Consider the following 27343-nt stretch of genomic DNA (forward strand, 5'->3'; position numbering starts at 1 on the left):
GAGAACCTATTCACCGTTGAATTATTTACATATTTATGAAATCGAACGGTGACTTCGAGAAAATGCCATTATACTTGATGCGTATCGTTGTAAAACTATAAGTGCTATTTTGTATAATGTCATATAATATCATAAATAACATAAATAACACTATAGATCGGTTGCCTGAAAATATATGCTGTGAGAATTAGCGTTAAATGATCGTCTAAAAATAGATTTTATGTACTTAAGTACACAAATGTTAAAAATTATCTTGTATTGAATCCATACTGATTTTATATACCGATTTTTTTTATTTTTCCATACTGCGTAAAATGTTGATGTCAACCGATAATGCATTAATATGTGTATGTCCGCTGATAATTTTCTATCTTTTGATAATTTTGATACGAGGAATGTTTCGAAAAAAATATGTATTTCAATTACTTTATCGAATGCTGTCGTAGAGCTTACATAATAAGTTGACATGCATTTTTGGCAACGTTACATTTGGCAAGTATCACGAGAATATAGTTGAATGATAGATGAACTTGAACTACCTCTGTTGAATTTCACTAATTCGAATATCACGGACATTAACACATTGGAATCATTACTGTCATCTTTTACACGATGCAGCTTTATTTTTGCATTATATATGAAGATATGAAGATATGCATCAATTTAACTTGTGAAATTAATTTATTGCTTCAAGAGCGACTAGAATTTTGTGTAAAATTTTTGATTTTTGGCCAAAAATTTCCAAGTTGTTTATAACTCCGTAACATTACTTATAACAACATTTCTACGAAATTTTGTCGTGAGTAAAGGAACAATTTGTGATAGTGACTTATGTACGACGTTCCAAAACGGTAATGACAAAGCAATATTTTTATTAACTAACGTTTATACACTCATATGCTATGGCATCATGTGACAACTTAAGGTAATTCGATTCCATATAGTTATACATTTTTTGTAATATCCATTTCTAACAATTTAGCATTTATTTATCAAATAACTGTCAAAAATAGAATTTGATATGGAAATATGTAAATTACAAGTAATATCTCGTAACTCTCTGTCACTGTTTATTCAACTTTTTTTTACAACAAAAAAGATCATAGGTACTATTATTTACGAGTTACGAGTTACGAGTTACGCTGAAAGAATAAAATCTTTATTGGCTGTCGTCGCGATGCATTCGAAGCTGCGATTTAATCGTTTATCGGCGAGATATAAGCTTTCACTGCAAGCACATAACGCAATATAAACAGCTTGTAGGGTTTTACGTTCGCTCGACACAGAACGAGCGAGAGGCGGACAGCGTGGATGAGAGTCGGCGCTTTTAAGACTTTTTATTCGCGCATCCGCGTATCCGCCACTCTGTGACGGAAAACTGCTTTTCTGTCTGCGTTTCATCGAATTTAGAACTAACAGGAAAAATATTTGAACGATGTCGAGAGTATTTTTGATCCTCGCGGTAACGCTATTCCCCGCGTTTTTTGCTATTGCCAGTATTATTATAACTTAATGCGAAACGTGAATTTATTAAATCAGTGATGTGTTTCGTCTATCTTAAAATATGATAACAATATTGCAATTTTACAGTATCTTGCAGATAATAAAAATAATACAATAACAACGCATATACTCCCTCGTCTTCGCCAACCTTCGGTCGGGCAGTAGAGTCGGGAGTAATAATAATATAATAATTTTTTATTAGTGTCTTTAATCTCTCGAGATAAATTTATTATTTCTATTTCTCTGAATAAGCTCAGAATACTGACGCATTAAGAAAGTAAAGGTATTCTTTTATGATTTGAATAATAACGTAATATATCGCATACACGTACGTTGCGTATACCTATACTCGTCGAGATAATGCGCTAAGAGTGCGCTCATCTAGGAACTTGTAGGAAGCTCACGGATTTAAATAGAGTGGACTTTGCATGACATGGAAACACAGATTGACGATATTTATTGCGCGTATTTCTTTTATTTTACTTGGGAAAACATATCTCTCTGGAATAGAAGAGATATCTCGTCGATATCTCGTTGACTCTTATCTCGAAGTCAATTTTAAATCCGATCGACGCGTAATTACATTCCAGTAATTACAGGATCCACTTCTCTAGTATTCTGTCTGTGGTTAGGTTAGATTAGGTTTAACCGACACTATTTTTAGGTTCGAGTTGTTGTTATTAGTGCAGATCATTATAATGATATTCGCATTTTAATTAAATTGTTTGCAAATCATCTATACATATACAATATATACATACATTTTTCTCGAGCTCGATAAATAGCTCTTCTATACAATTATATTTAGATATGAATTGTTGTTTGTGATATAATTTGATTGCTTTATGGTTAACGCGTATTTCTAATCCGTTCGCTAATCATAATTTTTGCAATCTATTATAATTGATTAAATGTCTATTATCGATCAAGCGGCCAAGCACGTGTGTCAATTACTGGCGCCAAAATTACTACAATTTCAGAACGGTATGTGCTGATGTATTCTCAGTTTTATTCCTCCTAGTGGAATTTCAGTATAATTACATTTCAATCCACGGAGGCTCGACCCTCGGTCAATTGTACCAAATCTCAAGGTGATGATCGAAGAAGTCAACTTTCCATTAAAGGGAAAAAACGTCTTTTCGTCTTTCAACTCGTACCGAATCGTTAGTCGAATGATTTTTGTTCTACTACTTCTAGTTGACTTTGATGTGTAATTAAAGTTTCCGAACGTTCGTCGAGCTATTGACGCATTGTTCAATCAAAAGTAAAACAATTAGCTAAAGACTAAATGGAATAGCAAAATTGAAACCGTTAGAGAACGCGCCTATGTGATATTTATTTTTTATTTAAAAAGTAAAACATATTTTTTAAGTGAAGAATAACGATTCATAAGTTTGAAACTTAATGTATGTATAAAATATTTTTAGTAATTTATAAGTCAAATATCTCATTTAAATCGACTTTTGAGATATTCTTTCCCTCTCTCTTTCTGTCTTCCTCTCTGATGAAGTACTTATCTAATAATTAAAATAGACAACAAACGTTTACGATATACGTAATTATACTAATTTAATTACACTAACAATAATCGCAAACGCAAAACTCTTTATGAAAGTAATCGTAAAAGAGTACATTGACGATGCTGCTGAAAATTAACGAGCATTTAGCTCTTGTTGAGAAGTGAATAATATAGAGACCCGAAGCTTTGTACCCCTCCGTAACTCTCCCTCGACCTCGGAGAGAGGGCGAGGATATTCTGATAGGGTAAGCGAATAACAGTGGGCATGCCTTTATGGTTTCCAATGCTTTGTGGCACGAAATTCTGTCTGTTATCGAGCATGGTTTCGAACTTAGTGGTTCTGTCGTTATACGAACTGTCTCTGCGTATAATTGGCTTTTATGCGCTCGAATCATGAATCACGAAACTGGTGTCGATTTAACAATAATTAAATGTGACACTGTGCGATAACTCGCGTATTCTGTTATTCCGTTGACTAGGCATTGCCGCTTTTGTCGCGAGAAAAGATGCATTATTATATTTCAATATTTATTTTAATACTTCACTGCAAAATATATATTGGCATTACATTAATGCAGATTGATTAACAGTCAAATGACTACAATTCTTTCACAGTATGAACAATACAAAAATTAATTATTTAAGAACAAGTTATTCTTTATAAAAAACATCTACAAAATGAGTACACATACAATATACATATACTTATAACATACAATAACAAAAGGTAGTAATGATAGGAATTAGCTGCCTCTGAAGGATCATGATGCCTAACGAGGTGTATTGTAACTCAGCACATAAATGATTACGTTCAGCCATCTTTACGAGATATTGGAAGGTCAGTGCGGCAGGAATGTATCAGGGGTTCAAGTTGACAACCAGCGGCCAGGTAATTGGAGAATGGAAAACAAAGTGATATCACCATAGCAACACCCCAGCATCCCTTGACGGCGAGGGACGCCGCCTCTGCCTCCACCTCCTCCGCCGTCGCTGCTATCGTTACCATCGCCACGCTCAGGGCAACATGCTATAGCTATATAACTGTTGCAACCCTTTTTCTATCTATGCACTTTTCCATCCGCTCTGAGTCCGTCGCTTGCTGTGCCGCGAGACGGAAAGGAAGGTGTACGCGCGGGCGGGTCTTTATTATTCCGTTAGCAATGATTTATGGCGCGATGCAAGCCGCTACGTCACCGTGACAGTAAACCGCGATATCGTAATACGCGCCGCAGCCCGATGCCGAATACAAATCGTCTTTCACGTCGTCATTATATACGACGACATGACGCGTATCTTCGCGCGTCTTCCACGCGCTCCGCGCGAATATTCGTTACGACACAATGACGCTAATGTATGTGACTGTGATAATTCTTTGTCTACGTGTTGGACGTATGATGAATTGTGTTATTAATAATTGAAATTACATATGTTTTGCGTTAACGCGTTAAATGTAACGCAGGATTCGTAATTCTCGTTTGATTTAATAATAGAATAGGAAGTTGATATAATAATGGAATAAGATTTAACGTCATCAAAAATGATGTTAAAAATTTTGTCAAGTAATAGTGCAATCCAAATAATCATATTCACTTAATCTTAAGATAGTGAAGCTTAATCGTCATGTTTATTGTCCAGAATTTCATGCCATGGAATGTTCACGCTGTAACGATTTTATTACGAGTAAAGATGGAAATGTAGATATAGCGAGTGTTTGAGCTTCGGTTCAAGAGATTCCTATCGCTCTGTTTTAGTCCATCGAATTGCTCATTGTCAGTCGATTGCGGGATTGTCCAGTACGGTCCAAGACTCGTTGACAATAACGCGTGTCTATTGTTATATCAGATGCGCCTGTTGCATCGAAGCAATAGCGGCAATATCCAGTCCTAGCTCTTGGTCGAGTGACGACGCATCGCTGCGGCACGACCGGTATTCAAGTTCATTTGTCCGGTTGCCGCGTCGATGCCGCAACTCGATTAGACGACATATTACGCTCACTCTCCCCCTCAAACTGTTTTAATGATAATAATTAATTCCTTCCTCTGTGAAAGCGATTCACCAATGTGTCGAGTTCTATATTGAATTTCACTCGTTCAGACTCGCTATTAGCGCCTGCCGAGCGGGAGGTAAAACCCGCAGATCTTTTATCGGTTTCGCTTTGTTATGGTGAAAGGCACCGATTATGGCTGAATCCCCACATTTTCTGGGCGTAGTCGGTTTTATGCCATTAACTTGTGCTCAATCCGTGAAATATAATGTTTGATAGGCGTCATATACTGCGCGTGAACATATACGGTCATTGAACAGATATAAATGCAATTTAAAATAACAATATCAATATTTGCGAATAACTGCATTATAAATTTACAGTGGTGATTCTCAGTTACTCGTTAAGATTTGAACACTTTAATATTCAACACGAGGGGTTAGTGAAATTATTTTTACAAATGATATTAATAATCGATTTTTAATAGATCTTTCTTTTTGTTTCTCCCTCTCTTTTTAATGTTGATTATGTTTAATACACACATTTGTTGTGCAAATTACTCAATAATGATGACTAACGATTGTGGCTCGTCGAAATACTGGGTGTCTATTCACGTAATTTTCATTAAACTTATACACGATCTCTACTATCGAAGCCGGATTAAATAACCGCAAACATCCGTGTGCCAACGTCTGTTATGCCTCATTTGCACATTAATCACTCTAACTTGGAATTACGAAATATGGTGCAATGTGATACATACCCGCAGACAATAGTGCCTTGAATAGTTCATTATCGATCAGCGCGCTTTAGATTGATCTCCGTCATAATTAAGGATTAATTGGATCAAATTGTAACCATATCGTAAAATGAGAATTTGTAGTTTAAATGAGTTATAACTTAAAGAACTCAGATTATTCACTCATTTTTATAAGCTATTAAAAACTTTGTTTTGAGAAGATTTTAATTTCCAATTTACAATGCAAAGTGTATAATCAATGGATTATAATAATTTTCTTAATCCGAATTTTTTAAAATTCTATCAGTACAAGCTTATGGTAAAAAATATTCTTTATTACTGAAGAAATTGAAATGTGTTTATTTTTATTACATGATTTACTTTGCAATATTTTTAAGCGCTATACCGATTAAAAGCTCGTATCACACGAATAGGCTTTTTTAAATTTCCTCGTGTTGTATAGCATCAAGAGTAAGATGATCGTCGTCTAAGACACTGTATGATTTCGAACAATGACGAATACGATCTATTGCGTTAATATTGCCATTGTCTGTAGACGATGGATGCATGGTGCAAAAGCCCTTGCCGATCTTTGGGTCGCATGAATAGGTCTCCCAGAACAGCAGGAAGTGCTTTGTGGCGTCAATTATTCCACTTTGGCATCGCGACCATTCATGTACTCTTTTTTTCTTCTGTGAGAAAAAGGTAAAATTCTGCGAAAGATAAAGCAAAACTTAATATTGCGTGTGTTTTGCTTCCAGAACAAAATTTCTATTTGATTATTTAGAAGTACGTCGTTGAATTGTTTCTAAAAGCGTATTATTGAAATAACAATATTTTAAATTAAACTCCAAGATAAATTAGACGATATATTTGCAAATTCATATTTTTGCATTTGGAAATACGAAAGCTTGTTTCGATCTTGTGAAAGATTTTAGAGAGTTAATAAGGAAAATTTAATTTTCGTGTTTCTATGCGAATTATGCTCGTTTCTATGAACTGCAGGCCTTTTCGTATATAATTAAGTGCAACGTTTTTACTTCTCAAGTTACTTCTCATGACATGTGTTTTTCTGGTCAAAGGACTGTTCTATTTCTGATGCTTACTTTGCCGTAACTTTTTGATTGCCATGGGAAGATTAACGCTTTGGCGGCTAATTAAGCGATAGGTCATTTAACTTTGATGTACATCGCTCGTCACGGTCTGAAATCGCTCTGTTCAATAAGTGTTCTCTCTAAGACGTTGTGGGAGTCACGAGAGTGTCCCCAAGGGGTGCTTAAGGCTGCTGTAATCGGCCGCTTCTACCTTACGCTTGCAAAACTGCCCTACCGCACGTTATCGGCCATTATTCCCCACGGGGTTCCTCGGAATCGTCGTTTGACAGCGTTCAGCCGCACACGACGCACTTTCTTTCCGCTACATTTCACCCTCGCCTCCGTCGCCGCTCCGTAACTTCCCGAGATATACTGGAGTTTTGCATTATGCACCATAGGGTAGGCGCCGACGCGAATAGGGCGACATAGGTCGGGTCGTTTGTGACTGGGAGAATATCGCATGAGACGATTTCTTTCCCTTAGCGATGTCTTATCGTTTCTTTCCTGAAGTAGATTTCGAAGCTATTAACTTTATCGTATTAACAGCACATATGTTCAAGCACGAATAACGTGTGTTATTCAAACTTTGTATATTAAAAACAAGCCATTTTACATTTTTTTTTAATACGCGAATAACTAAATTATTGCAAGCAGTCTTCCTTAGATTTGTCGCAATATTTAACAATTATTAAATGTAATGTAAATATATAATATTAATTATAGGTTTAAAAATTTTTAAGATTAAAATATCTTTATCTTGACGCGTAACTGTAACAAAAATTTTCTTACGATATCTGTGATTTTCATATTTTGTTTATTTGGTGAATTGTGAACATTGCAGTCCTTCACGTTCGTGGCGATTGTTCTTACATAGAAAAGTATCTCTCTCGACGCAAGAGGGTAGTGACTGTATTATGTACGAAGGGCGTTACAAACAAGAAGGTAGTAGATGGCCGATAAGTGCAGGTTGAAAGGGCGCATTCAGAGAACGGTCTTTTAAAAGAACTCTTTCTTCTTCTAAGAAGTAGATAAAGATACAGAGTTGAGAACAAGACGAAAGTCTCGTTCCCAAATCTTGAAGAATCTAGATTTGCTCAGCTAATTTCGTTATCTATAATTAAATATATTTATTTGTAAAATATTTTTATTTTTGCGCATAGTCTTTTTTCCAGCAGTAAACGATTATTCGTTGCTGAAGATAAATTTAATTTCATTTGCATGTATACGAATAAAAGTATTTTTAAAAATTTTCTTTGACATACATAAAGTGTTATCAATTTGTTAAAATTTGTTAAATTTTGATTTGTTTTTCTTTTTATATTTTACTATACATTTCATATAGGTATATGAAGCGTCAATATATTTATCTGTTATGTCATGTATACTTTTTTGTCAGTATTTAATTATATTTGCTGCAATACTGATTTTACAAACATGGCACGAGTAATTTATGATGAATTTTAAAATCAGTAAATCTCTCTTTTTTTCAAATTTCTATTGACCGCATTTGCTATAACATTTCTTGCTTCACCGTGATTGGAATTCAAAATAGGTATCGCGAGGGAAAATTCATTAAGTTGTTGAGTTGTTAAGTATTAACTTTCATGGTGACATAAGTTGTTGTACCATTGCTTCTGGCAATAAAAATAAATTAATTAGAAAGGGAAGGACAAAATAAAAGTAAAAGAATAAGAAAAGTTTTTGATACAAAAATTATTTTTTAGAATTTTCCTTTTTATTAGAATTCTCCATATATTTTAAAGTATGCACTGAAATATATACAGTATAGATTTTAATAAAACAAACCGTGGTTCTCGTCGAATATACCATGCAATAGATCGATTGGTCATTTTCCACCCTTACGGACGCCGATAAGAGGGTTGGAAAATCTCGCATCCCTGGTCGGTAAACGCGGGTAACATAGGAAACTTTGTACGTTTTACTGGAAAAGCGGAAAATCTGGATAACGTACTCCGGGTTGATAATCCTGCGAACGAAGATAACATTAGTTTGTATCATACTCAAGTAATCAATTCAAATTCATACGTTCAAGTAGCCGTTCTTAAAATCGCAACATATACTTTTTTATCTTATCAATTTTAATGTCATGACTTTATGTAAACAGTAATGCTATAAAGAGTGATTTTACACGTGAAGGTTTTGTATTTTTGAAAAATGACTTAACAAATTTAATTATATCAAGAATTTAATTTGCTCTACGTAGGCATGAAAAAGCGTTGTAATATAAATTGTTTAACATTATTCTTCTTCTTGTTACAGCGAAAAAGCAAAATGGTGCTGCTCTGCGAACAAATAGTCTGGGTTCGGGTGCGAGAACGCCGCCCTTGGAAAGAAAAAGTAAATTTTCTGCCCTCGGTAGACTCTTCAAACCTTGGAAGTGGAAGCGGAAAAAGAAATCGGATAAATTTGAGGCCGCTTCTCTGTGTGAGTAAATAATGCCTTTACGATGTAAAGTAGTTCAATTTAAACGCGATACAGTTTTGTTTGTAATGAAAAAATTTAATGATGGATTTTGTGCTTTGTTATTTTTGTGGTTGACGTTGCTTTATCATGAAGAGTCTTTGCATTTTTAAAATAATGAATGTTATTAAATTTAATTTATGCATTTAAGTAAAATGTTTGCATTTTGCACGAAGAAACGATACTTGACGCATTTTAATTATACATTTCTACGTTTTAAATTACTATGCTCGAAGTTGTTTTAAACGTTTGCCATGTGCGGTATTGTATTGTGAAAATATTTAAATAACGCTGCAGATAATAGAGCAAACAGCGTAATGACGTTCGCGTTTGTTTTCTTTATCTTTGTTAATAGCGCTCGAGAGAAAAATCTCAGTACGTGCCAGCAGAGATGAATTGGTGCAGAAAGGGATATTGCTGCCCGTGATACGGTCGACATCGTTTCCGGAAAATGGTGAGTTTGCATCTTCTTATCCTTTTAATTTCTTCTTTTTGTACTTGTATTCCGTTGTTCAGTATTATGTTTACGTCATTTTTCGGATTTGCTCGGCACTAATCTTTCTTCTTCAACGTCACGGATTTTTTTGTCGATAAATAATTATTTCGTTGGTTGGTTGTTTTGCATTTTATATGACAATTTTATCTTTTAAATCGACCAGAAATTTGTTTTTTATTATTGTCTTTCTCGGTACGCCTCGTTTGTTGAAATTTGCACGCCAGACAGATATTTCCGAGTTCGTTTACCTGGCGCGCCGAAAGTGGTGTCCACCCCTTCGGCAAATTGCACAGGAAACGAGAAACAGAGTGCTGGGGTGTCGACAACTTGCCACCCAATGGTGAAGGTCGTAATTGCGTTTTACAGTCACTACCGTGTAGCAGACGCGAACTCAATTTCCTCAATTTCGTGACTCGTGACTAGTTATTAGCCGTACTTTGCGCCAAAATGATGCGATTAATCATCCAAGCTAATTTACGTTTAATGTTTCTTGAAATAGTTATCTCTCTAATCATTTGCTATGCTGCAAGACAGATAACAACGTGTATCTGCTGGCATTATCGCGATGTGATACCACTGTGATCCTTCTTACCGACGATCTGTACGAGGCCTTGCAAATGGTTTCACGTGTTGTTCGAACGTGGAGTTAGTTGATATTTTCGCGTTCAATATATGTATAATAGATGTTAATAAACAATTCATTTTTTTGAAACCTGCAACATTACTGCCAATTAATATAAAATTTCGAGAAATATTGTAAGTTGATATTGATATAAAATTAACATAATTACTTCAGTTTTTGAAGAAAATATAATTATTATAAGTAGCTTCTTAGTTACGTTAAAGAAATAAAAATTTCATGTTTATCGAGAAATCTATGATTAAAAGAATATTTGCGATTTCCGAGACATCGTATACGACAAACTCGAGACGATGAGGCTAATTAGCAGAGAGAAGGTAGATTTCAAAACACTTCTTTAATTTTCCGTACCGCTCAAGGATTTCTGAGATAATTAATACTTATCTTTCTCCTTTATACTTAAACACGTAATGATAGTTAGCCTGTGTTTCTCATCACGAAAATTCTGGGAATCCCATTGATTCCGAAACTATTTTGCGAGTTCCGTCATTAGTCATATCCTCGTCCAAACAGTCGAAACTTTTCGAGGCAAGTTTTGAGTGAACGTGGCTTCTACATCCCACCTTTTGTAATTAAAGTATTCCGCTCGCAGTTTCGTCAGATTATCGCAGGAAGTTGCGGAACTTACCGGTGCGGTAGACGCGACGATGATGTAGGGCTATTTATCAATGTACGTCATCCCGCCGGTTACTACGTGGACAGAGAGAAAGATACGTTTATTTAAATTAACCACAAAATCGATGGAGACCCGGGAAACGTGGAGATATGAATAGCGGAAAATACTGTGAGATATCGTGTAGGAGTAAGCACATTGAAGGAAAAACATCGATAGCAATATCAGATATACATTAAAAAAAGCTCAATGTTATTATCCAGGTTACGTTCAAATCGAATATCGATGTTTTGAAAAGCTGTAGATAATGAAAAGACCTTTTTTTCGCAATCATGTTTTGTGTACAATATAAAAAAAATATTTGTTACGTATAAATTTTGCCTTATACACAGGAAATATAAATTTCTTTAAAATTTTTTTAATTATTCATATTTCCACTCCTTTGTTTTTACGCGTGCGTTATATTTTTATTGAAAATATTTTTAAATATCTGTTGATTTCACATACATATTTTACATACGTATATTTTTTTATAAAATTTAACGCGTGTTAAATTTTTTTATACATATATTTATAGCTAAAATTTAGATTCTGAAACGTTAGAATTATAAGAACGATAGAAATTACTGCCTTTATTCCGGAGTTTACACGTCGCAGCCGTTTCCGCGGTGAACCGAATTAACGTGACGCCACTGATGTCTATAATTATTATATTGTTGACTGCACAGAACCGTTGTTACGTTCTGTGATTCTCTGTTCTGAGTTCTAATATGACTGACAATGAGTGAAACTCCAGCTATTCACCAAAAACACCCGACCTTTGAAATTCCACCCGGGTCGATGTCCGAGTCCTTCCTACGTTAAATTAAATTTAACCCATCTATATAAATTTGATCCATTTGTCCTTTGTATGCTCTCGCCATTTCTCTGTTTTTTTCTACCTTGCAATTTTAACCAATATTCCATTGTTTAATATTTTTGTTGAAGGAGCGCTAATTCTTCATGTGTGCGCCGCGATGTACATATTAATAAAAAAAAGCCTAACGTCTTTTTCGCTCTTTTAACCTTTGCGCATGTAATGCCATGCAAATTTCTCATAACCGCCTTGGAAACTGGCTCACACCGCGGATGCTCACGAATTAATCACATCCGAGTGCCAGCGGTATCTCTAAAAACAATACGCGCTCCAAGAACACCGCGAGATCCGGGCTAATATTCAAGACTGGATCGTGCTTTTCGTTGCAGAAACGATAAGCGAGTCGGCGACGGACGCGCAAAAACCACCGACGCCGCAGCAAACGCCTCAACAACAGCAGCAACAACAACAGCCGTCGCAGCAACAACCACCCGGCGGTACCGTGGCTGGTGGCACCGGGGGTGGCGACGGCACCCCCGCGGCAACACCCACGTCCGCCGGTAACGTGCAGCAATCCCAACAAGCGGTACCTTCGGCCACGCCGACCCCGACGACTGCCAACCCGCATTCTACTGCAGGACCGCCCAGCAGCAATCAACCATCGCCTCATCCCTCGCCTCTCTACCCCGTGATGCCACAGCAGGCCAGCCAGCCCAACGGCAGCACGCAAGGTAAGTCGGAGTTGAAAGTTTCCGTTAGTCGTCTCTTATGCTGCGCGACTAAACGCGCGTTCGCATGTCCGTACTGGCGATTGTCACGGCAGGGTGCGAATTTACGCACGGTTAATTGTTCGAAAAAATCGATTACAAATGATATAGGAAGCCGGCCAGCCATCCTCTATCGAATTTTGAGACTCGTGATTTTTATCGTAGTGATTAGAATTGTACTTACTTTCTGTCATTAGAGATGTTAAATCGATAAATGAGAAGAATATCGGCTCGATATAAGTTTTGGTTTTTTTTCTTCCCGATCGACAGAAATATGTAATTTCTTGATAAAAATAAGGAGTGCTAAGAATAAGATATTGCTGGGGATACATGCAAGGCAACTATATACGAGATGACGTAAACGATATTCGATTGTGCTATTTGGGAAGGTAGATTCTATCGCGCGACAGACAAGCCAATTTGAGTAGATACACGTGGGAATTGCTGTGTATCGATATTGCATTTGCACGCAGACTGGGCAAATAAATCATTCTACTTCCGTTTCATCCCGTTTTTGTTATGTAATAGGGATGAGGTATTTTAGTTTCGGCGGCTTATACATATATACTCACATATTTGTGTAATATGATTTATTAAACAAAATCTAATTATGCGTTTCGACAGATGCCGGTCTCAAGCTGTATCAATTGCTCTATGAATAATTAATAACGTACGAAAATATTTATTAAATAAATTTTTTCTATGGCTTCCTTTTTGTAACTTAGCAATTTTTTCGGATGTTCTATTTTATTTTAAACAGTAAATTTTTTAACGTAATTTTCTGTTATCGATTGCTTATCTCGTAATGTGCATTTTTTAGATATTTTCTTCATTGGTGCATCTTTAATACTCTTGGTTAATTGTAGATAATACATTAAGATGACGGGAAAGAAATATTACTCTCCTTTGAAAAAAGCTTTATAAATTGTCGCATAATGAACTCTTATCGCGCTGAGCGCCTAAAATGCGCACACACAATGTGTATGCATAAGCGACGACCTAATTACAGAACGTCATATACCGAGGTAACATTAATGGGCAAATATAATCGCGATGTATCGCGCTATGCCGACTAAATTTCTCATTGAATTTGCGCCTTTTGACGATATCTTGCCTTCCGGGCATTGATTAGAATAATAAATTCAAAATATTAATATCAAGCTAATAATAACGTGTTTTAGAATTTTCTGTACACTTTTTACGTAATAATAATGTAAAGATTGCATCTTAATAAGAAAGATTTTACAGCAAAATTATATTTATAAACCCGTTTATTTCATCTTTAACAAAAATAAGCAACACGTCTCTTCAAACATATCTTAGGCGAATAATGAATTAATGATTTTTTGATATGTTTAATAGTTCAGGATTCAATTTCCTTTATAAACGATAGTGACCATTATTATTTAATATTTCACACAAGATGTGAAATATATATTGTGACCTGGATTTTGCACATTTTCGTGAACTCGCACGTCCGATGTATTTTTAAAATAAATTGGGTGACATTCTGTGGAATAAATAATGATATACGGATGCGTCAAAATAGAAGAAGTCAATTCCAATCGGTAATACGATAACTCTCTTAGTCCAATATTTGGCTTGCAATACAAAATTTACTTATTGCTCCGAATCTTCTTGAAATTTCGGTATCGATATTTTGAGGCATTTAACATATAACATTACTCATCGAATATTGAGAATTTTTCTTAATTCAGTAATATTTGAAATCTCCGTTATATCACAGTTCTATACGTATTATGTACGTATTGATAAAAATATGGAAAATCATTAAACAGCATTTATCGTAATTATTTTTATTTTTAATAATTTCTAATTATAATTAGGAATAAAATTTATTAGATAAATAATGACATATACTTCTTTGTGCATTTTCCATATTTCAATTTAAAGAACAGGTATAAACAAGGGAATAATAAATTAGCTTTCGCAAGCAATCCAATTCCTTGTAACGTCACGTGTAAGTGGTTGATGTATTGCTTAAACAAGGCTATCGGGTTTCTTCGTTGGTCTAAACTGAAACCGTAAAAGGTATGTTATTATCCGAACTAGTAATGCGATATTACAAAGTTCCTCGGCTATTTCTAACTACAGACCTTGCAGAAGTCTAAATTTTCAATCCTTAACATGATTCGAAAGCTGACATTGATTCTTTTTCGTAAAACGCGAAGCTTCTGAATTATTTTATAAAACTATTATTATATATTTCGATTTCGTACAAATATTTGTTCCTGATTTTATTTTTATAGTTTATATGGGCTATAATCTATCGCTATTTAGACAATTTAATTTCCTGCGAATTAGCAGTTTTTTAGCTCGAGATAAAATAATTTGAGTATACAGTAGCACGTTATTACATTCAATAATGTTTGTGTAATAATGTGATACATTAATGTTAACAACGTATTAATGTACATACACCGAGACATACACATAACTAATAAAAATAAATATTAGAATGCATATAGATTGCGTATTCGTATCTATAATTATTATTCGTACATATATTATAAAAATACAATGCATTAACGATTTTATTATTCTCCGGATTTATAAATTGTAATGTTCTCTAGAGGAATATGATAATAATTTCATGCTTTTTTTCGCGCGATGATGTTTTTATTTGACGCAGGAGTACTGTAGGAAAATACATTTTTGTACCTCTCGCATCCGAGCGCTTCCTATCTTTTTCTCTCCAAACACCGGCGCGGCTCAGTATCCGCCGTGACTTACCTATTTCAAAGGCAAGTGCGAAACCATGCTTTTAAAGATATTTTGCTGCAGCCGGGTGTAATATTTCAGTGATACTGGTGCGGGCGCATCGGGCGCATTTTTCTCGCGAGCGAAAAATCAACACGTCGCGACGCGCCGCAGCCAAGGAGGCGACGTGCTTGCGAGCGTATTAGGAGCGATGCAATAAGCTTTTAGCACCTGTTACCGGTGACAGGTTGTTCCATGACCAGAGTTAACGGCCAACTGTCTCGACGGCGCGGCGGGTCGTTAATTCGAGGGAAATGCGAGGAAAGAGCGCGAAACATCACGAAACGGCGCGAAATCAATGCCAGTTCGTTACCTCGTTTTACGGAAAAGTGTCCTGGTCGTAATTTCAACTTTTTCCCTTCTTTCCTCACGAGAAATCGACGTTTTTCTTGTCAAGATATCCGTACGTACTCATTATACATCTTAAATGTGATTGTATCGATAGCAATAGAAAGAAATATAGTTACGACACTTTCTATTGCCGTCTATATGATTCTCAAACCATGAAGTAAAAAAAAACGTAATTTTTATATTAAATAAAATGCGGAATTACTTCTTGCGCTAAGCAGATACGAATGTAAATGATATTATACAAAATCGAATGAAGGATAAAAATATTAATAAGAATATATTAATTATTACGATGATCTCTATAAATTGTATGTGAATTTCTGCAGTTAAACTCTTTATCTGGTGCCTTATTAGATACTCAAAGCCTACATTCTCAAAGGACTGGGATTAGGGAGCGGTCGTAATACACTTCGTGTATGATGCGTGCTTGATAATGTATCGAGGGATTTACCGGGGACCCTGAATAATGACGGATTTGCGGAATTAATGTCCGGCGCGTTGAGTCCCCCATCTCATGTCATATTTGCACGTTGTCTAAGCAGTTTTCTTGGATTAGCTCTGCATATGTCCGTGTAAATATTATCGATCGAAGTTTATCCTCGTTTTGCGAATTCATCGAACGAAAAGCGGAAAGCGTGAGAAAGGTAAATCCGCAATAATTCTCACGAAATTGACGTTCAATTCGTGAGAGATCGTTCCGAGCGATGTTTTATTCACGGCAATCTACGTGCCATGACAGCAGTACGAGTAAAAAAATTCTTTTTAAGTCTTCTATTCGCGTTTCGCAATTTTCGATATTTCTACGTGTCAGTATGACAACCTGCTCGTAACAAATCTTTACTTTAAAAAATTATTGACCCTTTTCTCTTTTGAAACTTCTGTATTTTATATAGAAGTCTTTATTTTCGTATTTAATCCAGTTGAATATTTCTGAATCAACTCTTGCAACTTCTGCGAGCGAGAAGGAAGCCTCGAGCAAAATTCGTGATGTAACGTCGAAAAGCTTTCGCAAACACGCCCGCGGCGGCGGCGTCGTGCTGGATTTTTTTGAGATTTTCTTTGTCGCTAAACACTGGAAGACGGTGGAAGGGTGCACGGGGGGTGGGGGTGCGAATTATGCATTCGTGACAAAGGCGACGAACGAAAGACGGGCAAACAAAGAGCGAGGCGTGTACACGAACGGCCGTTCGGTATTACGCGCTGTTCTTCGTTTGTCTCGCGAACAAGAAACGTAGACGTAAATGGCGATCGATATGTCTCTGCGAGTACCGCGACGAGAGCCTACGAACCCTCGTTCCCCGCTTGAAGCCGTGCTCCGTCGAAAGGATTTAGATTGGCGATGAAGCCACTAATTCACTAATCACCATGTTCGTATCCTCACAATCCATTTAGATAAAACTTAATCTGTTGTTTTAACGTTTATTTCTTAAGAGAAAAATCTATATGTTTTATTAATCATCTTTATATGATATATTAAGTGTCTATGTGGGATGTAACATTGCTTCTTGTGATGAAGTTTGATGTCAATATTTTATAGTTCCTTAGATTATTTTGAAATTTATGTACTTATGTTATTAAAGTTTTGTCGAATCAAAATCGTCTTGAGTGAGAGAATTGAAACCAGAAAAATATGTAAAAAGCTCGCGTAAATTGTTTTTTTATTCCGGGCAACGAAGGATGATAAAAAAGGAGAAAAATAGGGCACTATTCAGCCGGATGTTTCTGCTCCGCGGCGGGCAATATATTTTTTCATTTCCGAGCCGAGCCGAGCCGAGCCGACAACTCAACCGTGGCTAATATCGCCATATGGTCGATAGTCGTAGCAAGAATCACGTCTGGATTCAATCTGTTCGATCGTTCGTTATTTAACACCTATAGGTCGTTCGTCTGTTTTTGCGGATGTTTCTTATTTTCAGTTCCCATCACATTCTTTCTAGTTTCGTTTCAAGGATGATGCAACGATCTCGTTATTGAAAAGAGTCGTGGAATTTCTCATCTTTTTTAAACATAAGTTAATACAGACATTCTTTTTTTATATTTTTCTCTTTAATATAACGATTTTCTTTTGCTTAATGATTTTTGAATTTTGGTAGATCGCCTAAAAACTTGGTAAAGTTGATGCTTTAAATTAAAATATCAAATCTTTTACATCGGACGTTAAATGATCTTAAAATTAAAATGAATGTCTTTCGTGTTAAATATCGTAAAAAGAATAGATACATAAGTGAGACATTCAATAATTCAAACATTGAAAAACAGGAGACATACTAATGTACATATTTCACTAGGGGAAAGGCTCGTATTTTCCCGACTGTGTAGTTTCGTTGTATAGTTTCCGTAACATATAGGCGCGCAAAGAGACGGCGAGACAGAAAGGAAGGAAAGAGAGAGACGCGCGGAAATGGAGAGAAAGAGAGCAACTACTCGCGGATCGATATTGACGCAGGGCCGTCGTGAAACCTTACGCCGACGTTGACGACGAAATTCACCCCCTCTGACGTGCCCGGGTACGTTAGCATTTCCCGCAATTCCTCTCTTTATAGTAAATTCGGTGCACGTCGGATCTTAATCTCATATATCTGCATCGTGATTTCACGTTAATCTTATTATCGCACCATCGAAGCAATATCGTCGTAACTACTAGAAATTTATTTGCAAGTCAATTAATTACAGAATTAATTGCAGTTAACTTTTCAGATTTTTTTTCAAATCTTCAATATCGGATGTAATACATAGCGAACTTTTACAAACATAAATTGGATTCTCACGACTGTGAGACGTGCCGCGTGTTTATCGCGGAATTATCGGCAGCCATTCGTCAAAGCGATTTTGCGGAAGAGTTATGAGAAATCGATATCGGTCAGATATCGATATATATATATATTTCTCGAAATATAGACATTGCAATTCGTGTTTTGTGTGTGACCATTATTCTCTGGTTTACAAGATCAAGTTTGATTTATTTGCCGCGCAGAAAAATGTCATGTATCGTTATGTCGCAATGTTGGCTGAAACGACACATTACCATAAGCGAATAAATTATTTTTTTATGGCTTGTAATATTATACATATTTAGTTACAATAAATGCAATTTTAATGTAAACAAATTCTATTTTGAACGTAGTATTGTATCGTGAATTTTACATGCGATATTAATTTTATTTCCTTTAATCCGAGAGAAAAGATATTGGGAAAAGGACAATAAAGCGCGCAAATTTCGCCTGATGAAAGTTGCGGTTAGAAAATGGAGTTTGGCTCGCGAGACTTTCCTTTCAGGTTCCATTAATGTAACGCAGGGGGTGGTTTTAAGGATAAAGTGGAAAATTGAATTGCAATGATAACGACAGGAAGATTCACTTAACGTTGACAGCGATTTAACCCTTTCAGAGCACCTCTTCCTGCGCGCGCGCGCAACGACGGACTCTCCACAGAAGAGATCTGTCTAGCAAGAATATTTGAATTTTTACATCTTCTCTCCTGTTTCTTGGCGTCTTCGTGCTACGAATGGCGCCTCTCGAACGATGAAAAATCGCATGAGTTTGACAGAGTTTGAAATATACGAGTAATATTTGAAGCGTGACAAAGGACTGATAAATTTTTAAAAATAAGAGCAGCTATTTTTTACGTGGACAACGGATGGACGTTTGTGCTACGCTTTGCAGATATATTTCAGAGATATCCTGCACGTCGTTAAAAACGATACGCGGTATGATTTCTACTGCAGCCACGTACTAGTTTCGCTAACTCCTATATATCTCCCGTATCGTCTATCCTCGCGGAGGAAATGGATCTCGCGATGTTTGAGAAGAGTTCGACGATACTACGTCACATCCTAATGCGAAGTTTCGACGCGGCCTATCGGGTAGGCAGAAAAAGTTTCCGCGTTCTCAGCCTTTGGTGTGCCGTTACCAGGAGTTCTGCGGCAGGCAGGCAGACAGGCAGGCAACTGTGCACATTCAAAGTTGTACCGGGTTTCTATATCTCATTTTCGACAAACCCCAGGTTCGGTATGTGCTGCTTCTGTTTTATGGCGTCAACTTCTTTACAAAACATTCTGAACCGTGTTTTTCGCGTTTCGCGATAAGACCCCATGGCAGCGAGGGTGGGGGGGGGGGGTATTTGGATTTCTATCGTTTCTCATTTTATTTTCCGTGGTCATTATGACCCGATATCGCGAATTGCGTCGATAGGAAACAGTACAAACTACTATAAAATATTCAACGTAATAGATTGTTAGTTTTGCCCGTGTAAACTTTAGCGATATTGTACTCGAATTTTTAAATATAATAAAAAATCAACTTTGGAACTCAATTTTTTGTACGGTAAAAATCGAGCGAAGAGTGTACATAATGTTCAATTATATACAGAACAGTATTCGATTGAAAGAGAAGCGATCAACTATATTCGAAAAAAATATATAGATTGATGAATCGCGATTTCGCAAAAACGTCGCCACTGCACTGGCATGACTCGGAAAAAAGAAACGGAAAAAATGGTACGCGCAGTTAGTTCCGACGTGGATCTTCGTGATACACGCGATGTAGAAAACGCGTTAACTCGATGGAAATATCGATCGCGGTCCTGCGGGGAAATATTTCGTGCGTGCGCCCGAATGGAAAATTTTGCGATGCGTGTGACAAGCGAGTCCGTCATTCTGACAGAATCGGATGGATTGACGTCGATGGAATCGATCAAATTCATCTCGGCGCGGCGATACAACGGGCAAAACAAAGTGCACTTCGGAATAATAATCGATAGCATTCTTCGAAAACGTTCTTCGTGTGCGCAGTGGGGTTGAATAGAAAATTCGACACGATACACGTACAGCGTGGTGAAGTAGGTACAACAGTTCGCGGAATGCGGGCGAGAAAATTGCAAAGCGTCTTCGGCAAAGCGTTCGAGGCTCGTGAAATTCCTCGTAAATTTTCTATCGTCTGTGTATCGTACTGCCAAGAGGTCGACGAACTCTCGAGGTTGCCGAGTACTTTGATGTAATTCTAGAAGGTTATACTAACATTGCGCGCTTGATCGTTCGCGGGGGATCGCTCAAGTGACCGCAGCGTACACCTCGTTGAAAACGTGCACACGTGGTAAGTCGTTGAAACGTCTGCGACGCTGCGGCACTTTCTTTTTCTCTCCCTTTCTCGTCTCTACGCGTATCAGATACTGGTTTTGAGCGCGTGCAAGTCGTACGCGAAACGTTATGACGTAGAGTTTTAAAGTTTCCTCTTTCTCAAAGCCTTTGACAAGACGACAACAACAGATATCACAAAATAACGGTAAAATGAAATTACAATGGTAGAGACAGTTTTGAGAGATCGAAAAACTGTTTTAGAACCGCTTTATGCTCGAGAAAGGAATCTTCTTGTCACAATATAAAATTGCAGTCTTGTAAATTTTTCTAGACTCAACGTACGTTTATGGCGAATGTTCGTCGGAATGACGACGTTCCTCGAGGTTTTTTCCTGAGGTCGTCGGCGCGCTTTTCACATAAATATTTTTTCGTAAAGGGCTCGGATAAATGATGGCGAGCGGCAGTGTGAAATGTGTAGCGCGGAAGAGATGGTGGCGAATGTATCATTCATCCCGTCTGTCTGGGCGATAGTCTGCCTTGCTCAGAACAGAATGCCGAGCCATGGTCGGAATTCTTCAAGCAGACCGGTGAAATGTTCTCTGTCCATTGTAATCTTTTACGTACGGATGGAAGAGCTTTTCTTACGCTAGATCGATAATTTCTTTCGTTATCTCACATCTATAATAACTGTCAATATATTGTGCTCGCTTCTTTTCTTAAATATTTCTGAGAATATTTCGTATATTTTAACCCCGATGAATAGTGAACTTTGGCACTATTGCGTAAGATTTCTCGAGGAAGATGAAACTTCCCGATTCAAGCGGGCGACTAACCCGGCTGACTTTTGTGAACTCTGCGAGAAGTTTAGCTACGATTCCGAAGACTGATGTCGTGATACCGAGAATTTCGTCTTCTTCTCGTATTCACAAAGATGTCGGAGTTTATCTGGCACTGGTATCGTGCGTTGTCAAAAACGAATTTCACGAACTTCATTCGGCAAAGTTTTTAGAAACGTGCATGCGGAAGTGCATTCAAAGGTGCATTAAATAAATTGATTGTAATTGAAAAAGTTATTAAGAGTATGGGATAAATATTTAATTTGTTTTAAGTACAGTTTGATATTTGAAGATTTTATAAAGCATGAACTTTTCTCATTCTTGTACCGAATTATAATTAAATAAGTTTATTCTCTAAATGAAACAATAAAAATAATACGTTAATTTTAATCTGTTTAGTCATATATCTTTATTAAATGTTGACAGAATTATTATAATTTTGAGACGTACACACACATATATAATATAATCAGATCATGATGTATACTTTTACTGAATTTTAATGGAATTATTCTCGAACAAGACACATTAATTCTAACATCAGTTGACATCAAAGCAATCTCGAACTGACACCCAAAGAAATCGAGGAAGCTTAAAACAATGCTATTTCGCTTTAGTGAAATAGCTGCATATCTCGGCTATTACGTTTCTGGCAAGCTTAATTTGAATAAAGCCCACACACCAGCCTGGACGACGTCGAATAATTTACGTTTGCGCGGGTCGTTGCGGCAGATTTACACCCGGCGGCACGAGGGTTAAGAACCCCTGGATTACATCGTTTCTTCGACATGCACCATCGGTGCGATAAACTTAGCTGTTTTGCGCACGTTGGTACATAGACGGAAAATTGGAAATCGATATGTCGACCGCGTCTGCATGTACGGTATAGCACCGCGTCTCGCGCCGTATCTCGCGTATGGATCAGCTATAAGCATGTTTGCACGCGCACGTTGTCCAGGCGAGGCGCGATCGCTTTGAAAACGACCACCGTCGTGGGAGTACGAGTCGACCACTTGTCCTTTAAATATAAAGAGCATGCGTGATCGCGTTGATAGCGTCACACGTATTCCTCGTCCGATGCGTGCGTATCATATTTGCGTGTAACACGTCACCGATAATGTGACGACAAAATCGCTCGGGTGATTATCATCGCGTTGGATTATCAATGCGTTTTCCTTCCGAAATACGCCACGATAATTTTCCTGTAACAAGGATTTCTTATCTTAGCGATATCGAAATGCTTTCGATTCTGATTCATGGCAGATCGTGAAATTTGTCGTGAACAGAATTTGTAAAAAAAACTAATTTTAAAGATTAAATGTAAAGTATTAATGCAGTTTTTTAAATCGTATTTTATTTTTCTTTGTTTCAGGTACGTATTACTACCAATTACGAGAGTGTCTTGTAAGTCTTCATTGATCTCAGAGGAGCATTGTGTGAGTACGTTCATTCCAACCTTATATAATCTTATATAATCTTTCGACAGTTATTTGTCTCGATGCCGAACATCAAACGTTTTTAAATTTTGCGGTATATTTAGTAAATTTTTATTTATTTATTTAAAATAATTATCTATATGATAAAAATTATTATGATTAGATCTTAATCTTAGAACTATGGAATATTTTTACATCTTTTCATATTTTAAAGCGTCATTATTAGCAGCTCGTAGATCCGCTTTCCATCATACAAGAAACTATTACCTTAGACATCTGAACTCGCGCGAAAGTGCTTCCTTTTGGCCCTCTAGCTGTCTGTGTGTCATTTGTCGCCCCTAATTGTGGCTTTCCTAATTGAGAGTTTAATGTCGCTAGCAAGGTGCATTTGTACCGTGATAGTCTTTGATCTCGGCTTCGTATACACTCGAATTTGTCCCTATCTACGGTGTCTCTGTCGTCATTAAATCCCGCGACGGAGCTTCATGTTCTTGCGTGCTTCTTCAAGCGAAAACGATCCTGCTGTTTGCGAGAAGAATTTTATGTCGCCCCTCGTAATTTTTAGAGAACTTTTTTCGTGATATTCTGCATTCTCCACGTTTTTTAGTCCAGATATTTTTCCTAGTTTATTGTTTCTAATGTGGAGTTTCATTTTTGTATTCTGTTCGTTTATTTCGTTGAGTATATCATGTTTAGACTCTAGTAGAGAATTGAAAATAAGTAACTAGATCTTCTATTAATTTATATGATAGCCACAGGTTATAATTTATGGGCAGGATATAATCATAGGTCGAACTGTCGAACGCGAATGAAACATATTGTCTCACCGTGCGCATTCATGTCGGCGTCGAGGAGAGACAAGGGAATATTGAGCGGTTCGCGCAGAAGCATACATGTTAATCTATTCAAGTCGTGACGAAAATCAACGGCTGTCTGTCTATCATCATATCTTCTGATATTTTGATGAGCACTGTTCGTAAATTCACGAGATTAACGAGATAACTGGCAATTAATTTCTTAGCTCGGAGACCAACATCGCGAATATCCGCGAAGCTCTTTAAATACCCACCTGCATAAGTAGGTCATTTGAATCAGACCTTTGCGATAGAGAGGAAGTACTTAAAATGGAAAGATCAAACCAATCATCTTTATTAGAGAAACCTTTCCACGTAGATAAAAATCTCATACTCTCACACAAGTTTAATCAATATCGTATAAGTCCTAGAAAAAGTTGATTCCTTTCGGAAAGCAATCCTCGCTCTCCTTTTACTTATTAAAAGATTTAGTGTAATCAAGCACGATAAAACGTAATGAAGAAAAAGTTGTCCGAATGAATAAAACTAATGTTCAGATAAGCAAAGTTCCGTTTAAATTCTCTTGAAGGTGCGCGTTCACCATTTCGGCGAGTTTTTTCTGCAAGAACGAGTTACTAGGTTGGCAATTTTTTTTTTAATTTGGAAATGACGAATAGATAGAAATAACGGCAGTGTTAGAAATTTATTGGTGCGCTTGTGGGTGCATTACAATTCTCGACGGAGTATCGAGTTCGTCGGTCAGGCACCTTCGAGGGCTCGCGCCAGGTGCATGGTCGTGGATAGGTGTACGGACCCCGGTGGTGGTAGGTCGGTATAATCGGCGGCGGTGGTTGCAGCTGCAGGAGAGGGTTAGCACGGGGTGGAGAGCCAGCCGCCGGCCTGTCGAGGGGGTCGAGCTCACCCGTTGGGGGGAAGCCAGCACGCAAAGGTGGCGTCGGCGTCGCGACGCCCGGAGAGAGTCAGTCACCAGCCGACCTCAACGCGTCGCGTAACTTTACTCCGATTTAAAGCGCATCACGGCAGTGTGTGCTTTCTGTTCGGATTGTCTTGGAGTTAAAAACAGCGTTCGTTGATCGTTGCTATCGCCATCGCGCGAACCTTTGTTTCATATTATTGAGATGTGCATCGAAAGATCGATGCCGAATACGTATCACGCCATGCTGGATCGTGCACTCGTGGTGCACTCCGAGAAGTGATACGTTTGACGTCGCTTTGCTCTCTCGTTCGAACTCGCTCTTCTCGGGAGTAGCGAGGTCGCCGTTTCGCGGTAGTGTTAACTAGCGACGAGTAAGTCCGGAGACGGGATTCAAAGCCGAATCTCTCTCACGTTTCGCGCATAATTATCGCGTGTCAGGTTACGTACGTGCAACGTAAATTTCCTACGGGACTCTTTGACCTTTTCCTCTTGGCCGCGCGAGCGAATGTGTATCCCTCGAAAACCCGCGCGCGGGGATTTCACTCCCCCGCGGTAAAAAGACGCAAAGGACACGCGGTGTCGCCTAGCCGGAAGCCCGAAGTGGGTCACGCAACATTTCCCTCGCGAATCGCGAGTAGCGATGACGTCACTGGCGATTGCTAGCTTCGCGGATACTGGTTTTCTCTGATGCCTTGAACTCGGATCGAGGTATCGCAGAAGAGTGTCTTGACCGAGCGCCATGCGTCGACCCGGGTATCCGCGTGACCCGGCGACCTAACGTAGCAGTATAGCTGAGGTCACTGGGTACCCCGCCCGGATACTATCGTCGAGGAATTCCTTACGTTTTGTTTCTCGTTTTTTCCCCGCAATTAGCGATTTCGTATAGGAATTAATTGGGACAGAATGTTTCATTAAAGTCCTTTAAGTGACAGGGAAAGATGCTCACAGAGAAATTATGAATCTCATATAACGTCTTTCGCTGTTGGTAACCATTTTATCTGTTCGTAATTGGAATAATACGCGATTCAAATTTTACACAAAGAGATATCAAAGAGAGATGTAGAATGTAGAATGAACACGTAAATTTATATCCGCGTTAAGATCTTTCCTTCAGCATTTGTTTGATAGGTAAACGTTTTCATAGCACCAAGTTACACGATACCGTGTTGTTTTACAACGTTACGACCCACGTTTATTATCAGGCCTGTGATGCTTCATCCCTTGTACACGGCGTGTTCGGACAGATCCGCGTTTCTTATCAAGGTTTGGTCATCGTCGCTGCATCCCGTTGATAAGCCAGTGTTTACGTTGCACGGACGTTCTCCGAGCACGTGCTGAAATATCGAGCACACAAAACGGCAAGGTATTTCCGCGATCGTTCACGAATTTTTTTCTAACGTCAAACGTAACATTAATGTGTTTTAATTATTGTAGAATATAGTGCCATTTAGACTGACAATGCTATATTGAGCATCTACGAAGAATATCGAGTGGAACTGTCTATCATAATTCATAATTCATAATTCATAATTGCATTAAATAACAATAATGGATAGATATTGATGACAAATGAAAATTATACATTAACTTTTGAAAGATATATTTATTAAGCATGAACTTTTGAAATGTTTATTATCCGTTGCGGATAATATTATTACAATTGTTACAACAATTACGAGATATCGTTGTTGCAACGTTCATCCGATAATGTTTTCTGCTGTAATATAGCAGATCAAAAGGATCAATAGATTGATATCCTTTTCGCGTGCGAACACATTCGCGATTGCTCACACGATTACGTCGCCGTACGTGCCCGACGAACACATCCGCGAAATTTAATCTCCGAGTTATCCCGCGAGTGCACCGGTCGGATACCGATATCGTGATCCTTGATCGAGCGAGGATGCGCCGACGTGGAGCGTGGACGAGGACGCATGCTGTCGGGAAGCGTGTGACGACAACGAACAAGCAGTAATCCGTGCCTCAGAGTCGGTGACCTCTCGACCAATCGTAGTCCAGTGGAGTGTGATGTTTGATGCTGCAGTGGTGTTTTATGCGGCGACGACGAAAAGGTGTGCACCTTATCACTCGCCGTGTAGTACGGTTTTACCGAGACGCTATAGTACGGTCTGTTCATCTAATTTTATTGACGCTGCCTGGACTGCAGATGCGGTTGCAGCATTGTCGGCACCTTTCTCGTTCTTTCCGTTTCTCTCTCTTTCTCTCTCTCTTTGCGGTACCTCCTCCTATCCCATCGTGTTCGCAGCGGGAATTTCTCGTGATTTCCGATCGCAATTTTTGCTTCATACTTATGCATGAATAAAAATGTTAGAGAAAATGAGATATGTCAAAAAACTTTTTTTCGCGATCGATGTTAATGTAATTCATCTTTGACTACGGTTTTCTTTTGGTCGAACATTTATTTATATTGATTTTATCTAT

General features: G+C 37.8%; 2 protein-coding genes across 11 annotated transcripts in view; both read left to right on the forward strand.

Moving 5' to 3' along the window:
* Window positions 1–27343, forward strand: part of LOC139821224 (phosphatase and actin regulator 2) — a 211398-nt gene that overhangs the window by 75974 nt on the left and 108081 nt on the right. For all 10 annotated transcript variants that reach the window (XM_071792147.1, XM_071792150.1, XM_071792140.1 and 7 more), the window contains exons 3-5: window positions 9120–9284; window positions 9676–9774; window positions 12315–12656. In XM_071792147.1, coding sequence (XP_071648248.1) covers window positions 9120–9284; window positions 9676–9774; window positions 12315–12656 — 606 coding nt within the window. The remainder of the gene's footprint in view (window positions 1–9119; window positions 9285–9675; window positions 9775–12314; window positions 12657–27343) is intronic.
* Bnb (bangles and beads) overlaps window positions 1–27343 on the forward strand; it is a 204465-nt gene that overhangs the window by 30030 nt on the left and 147092 nt on the right. The gene's annotated exons all lie outside the window — the stretch shown is intronic.

Source organism: Temnothorax longispinosus, chromosome 10 (genome assembly GCF_030848805.1).
Source record: "Temnothorax longispinosus isolate EJ_2023e chromosome 10, Tlon_JGU_v1, whole genome shotgun sequence".
Taxonomy (NCBI): Eukaryota; Metazoa; Arthropoda; class Insecta; order Hymenoptera; family Formicidae; genus Temnothorax; species Temnothorax longispinosus.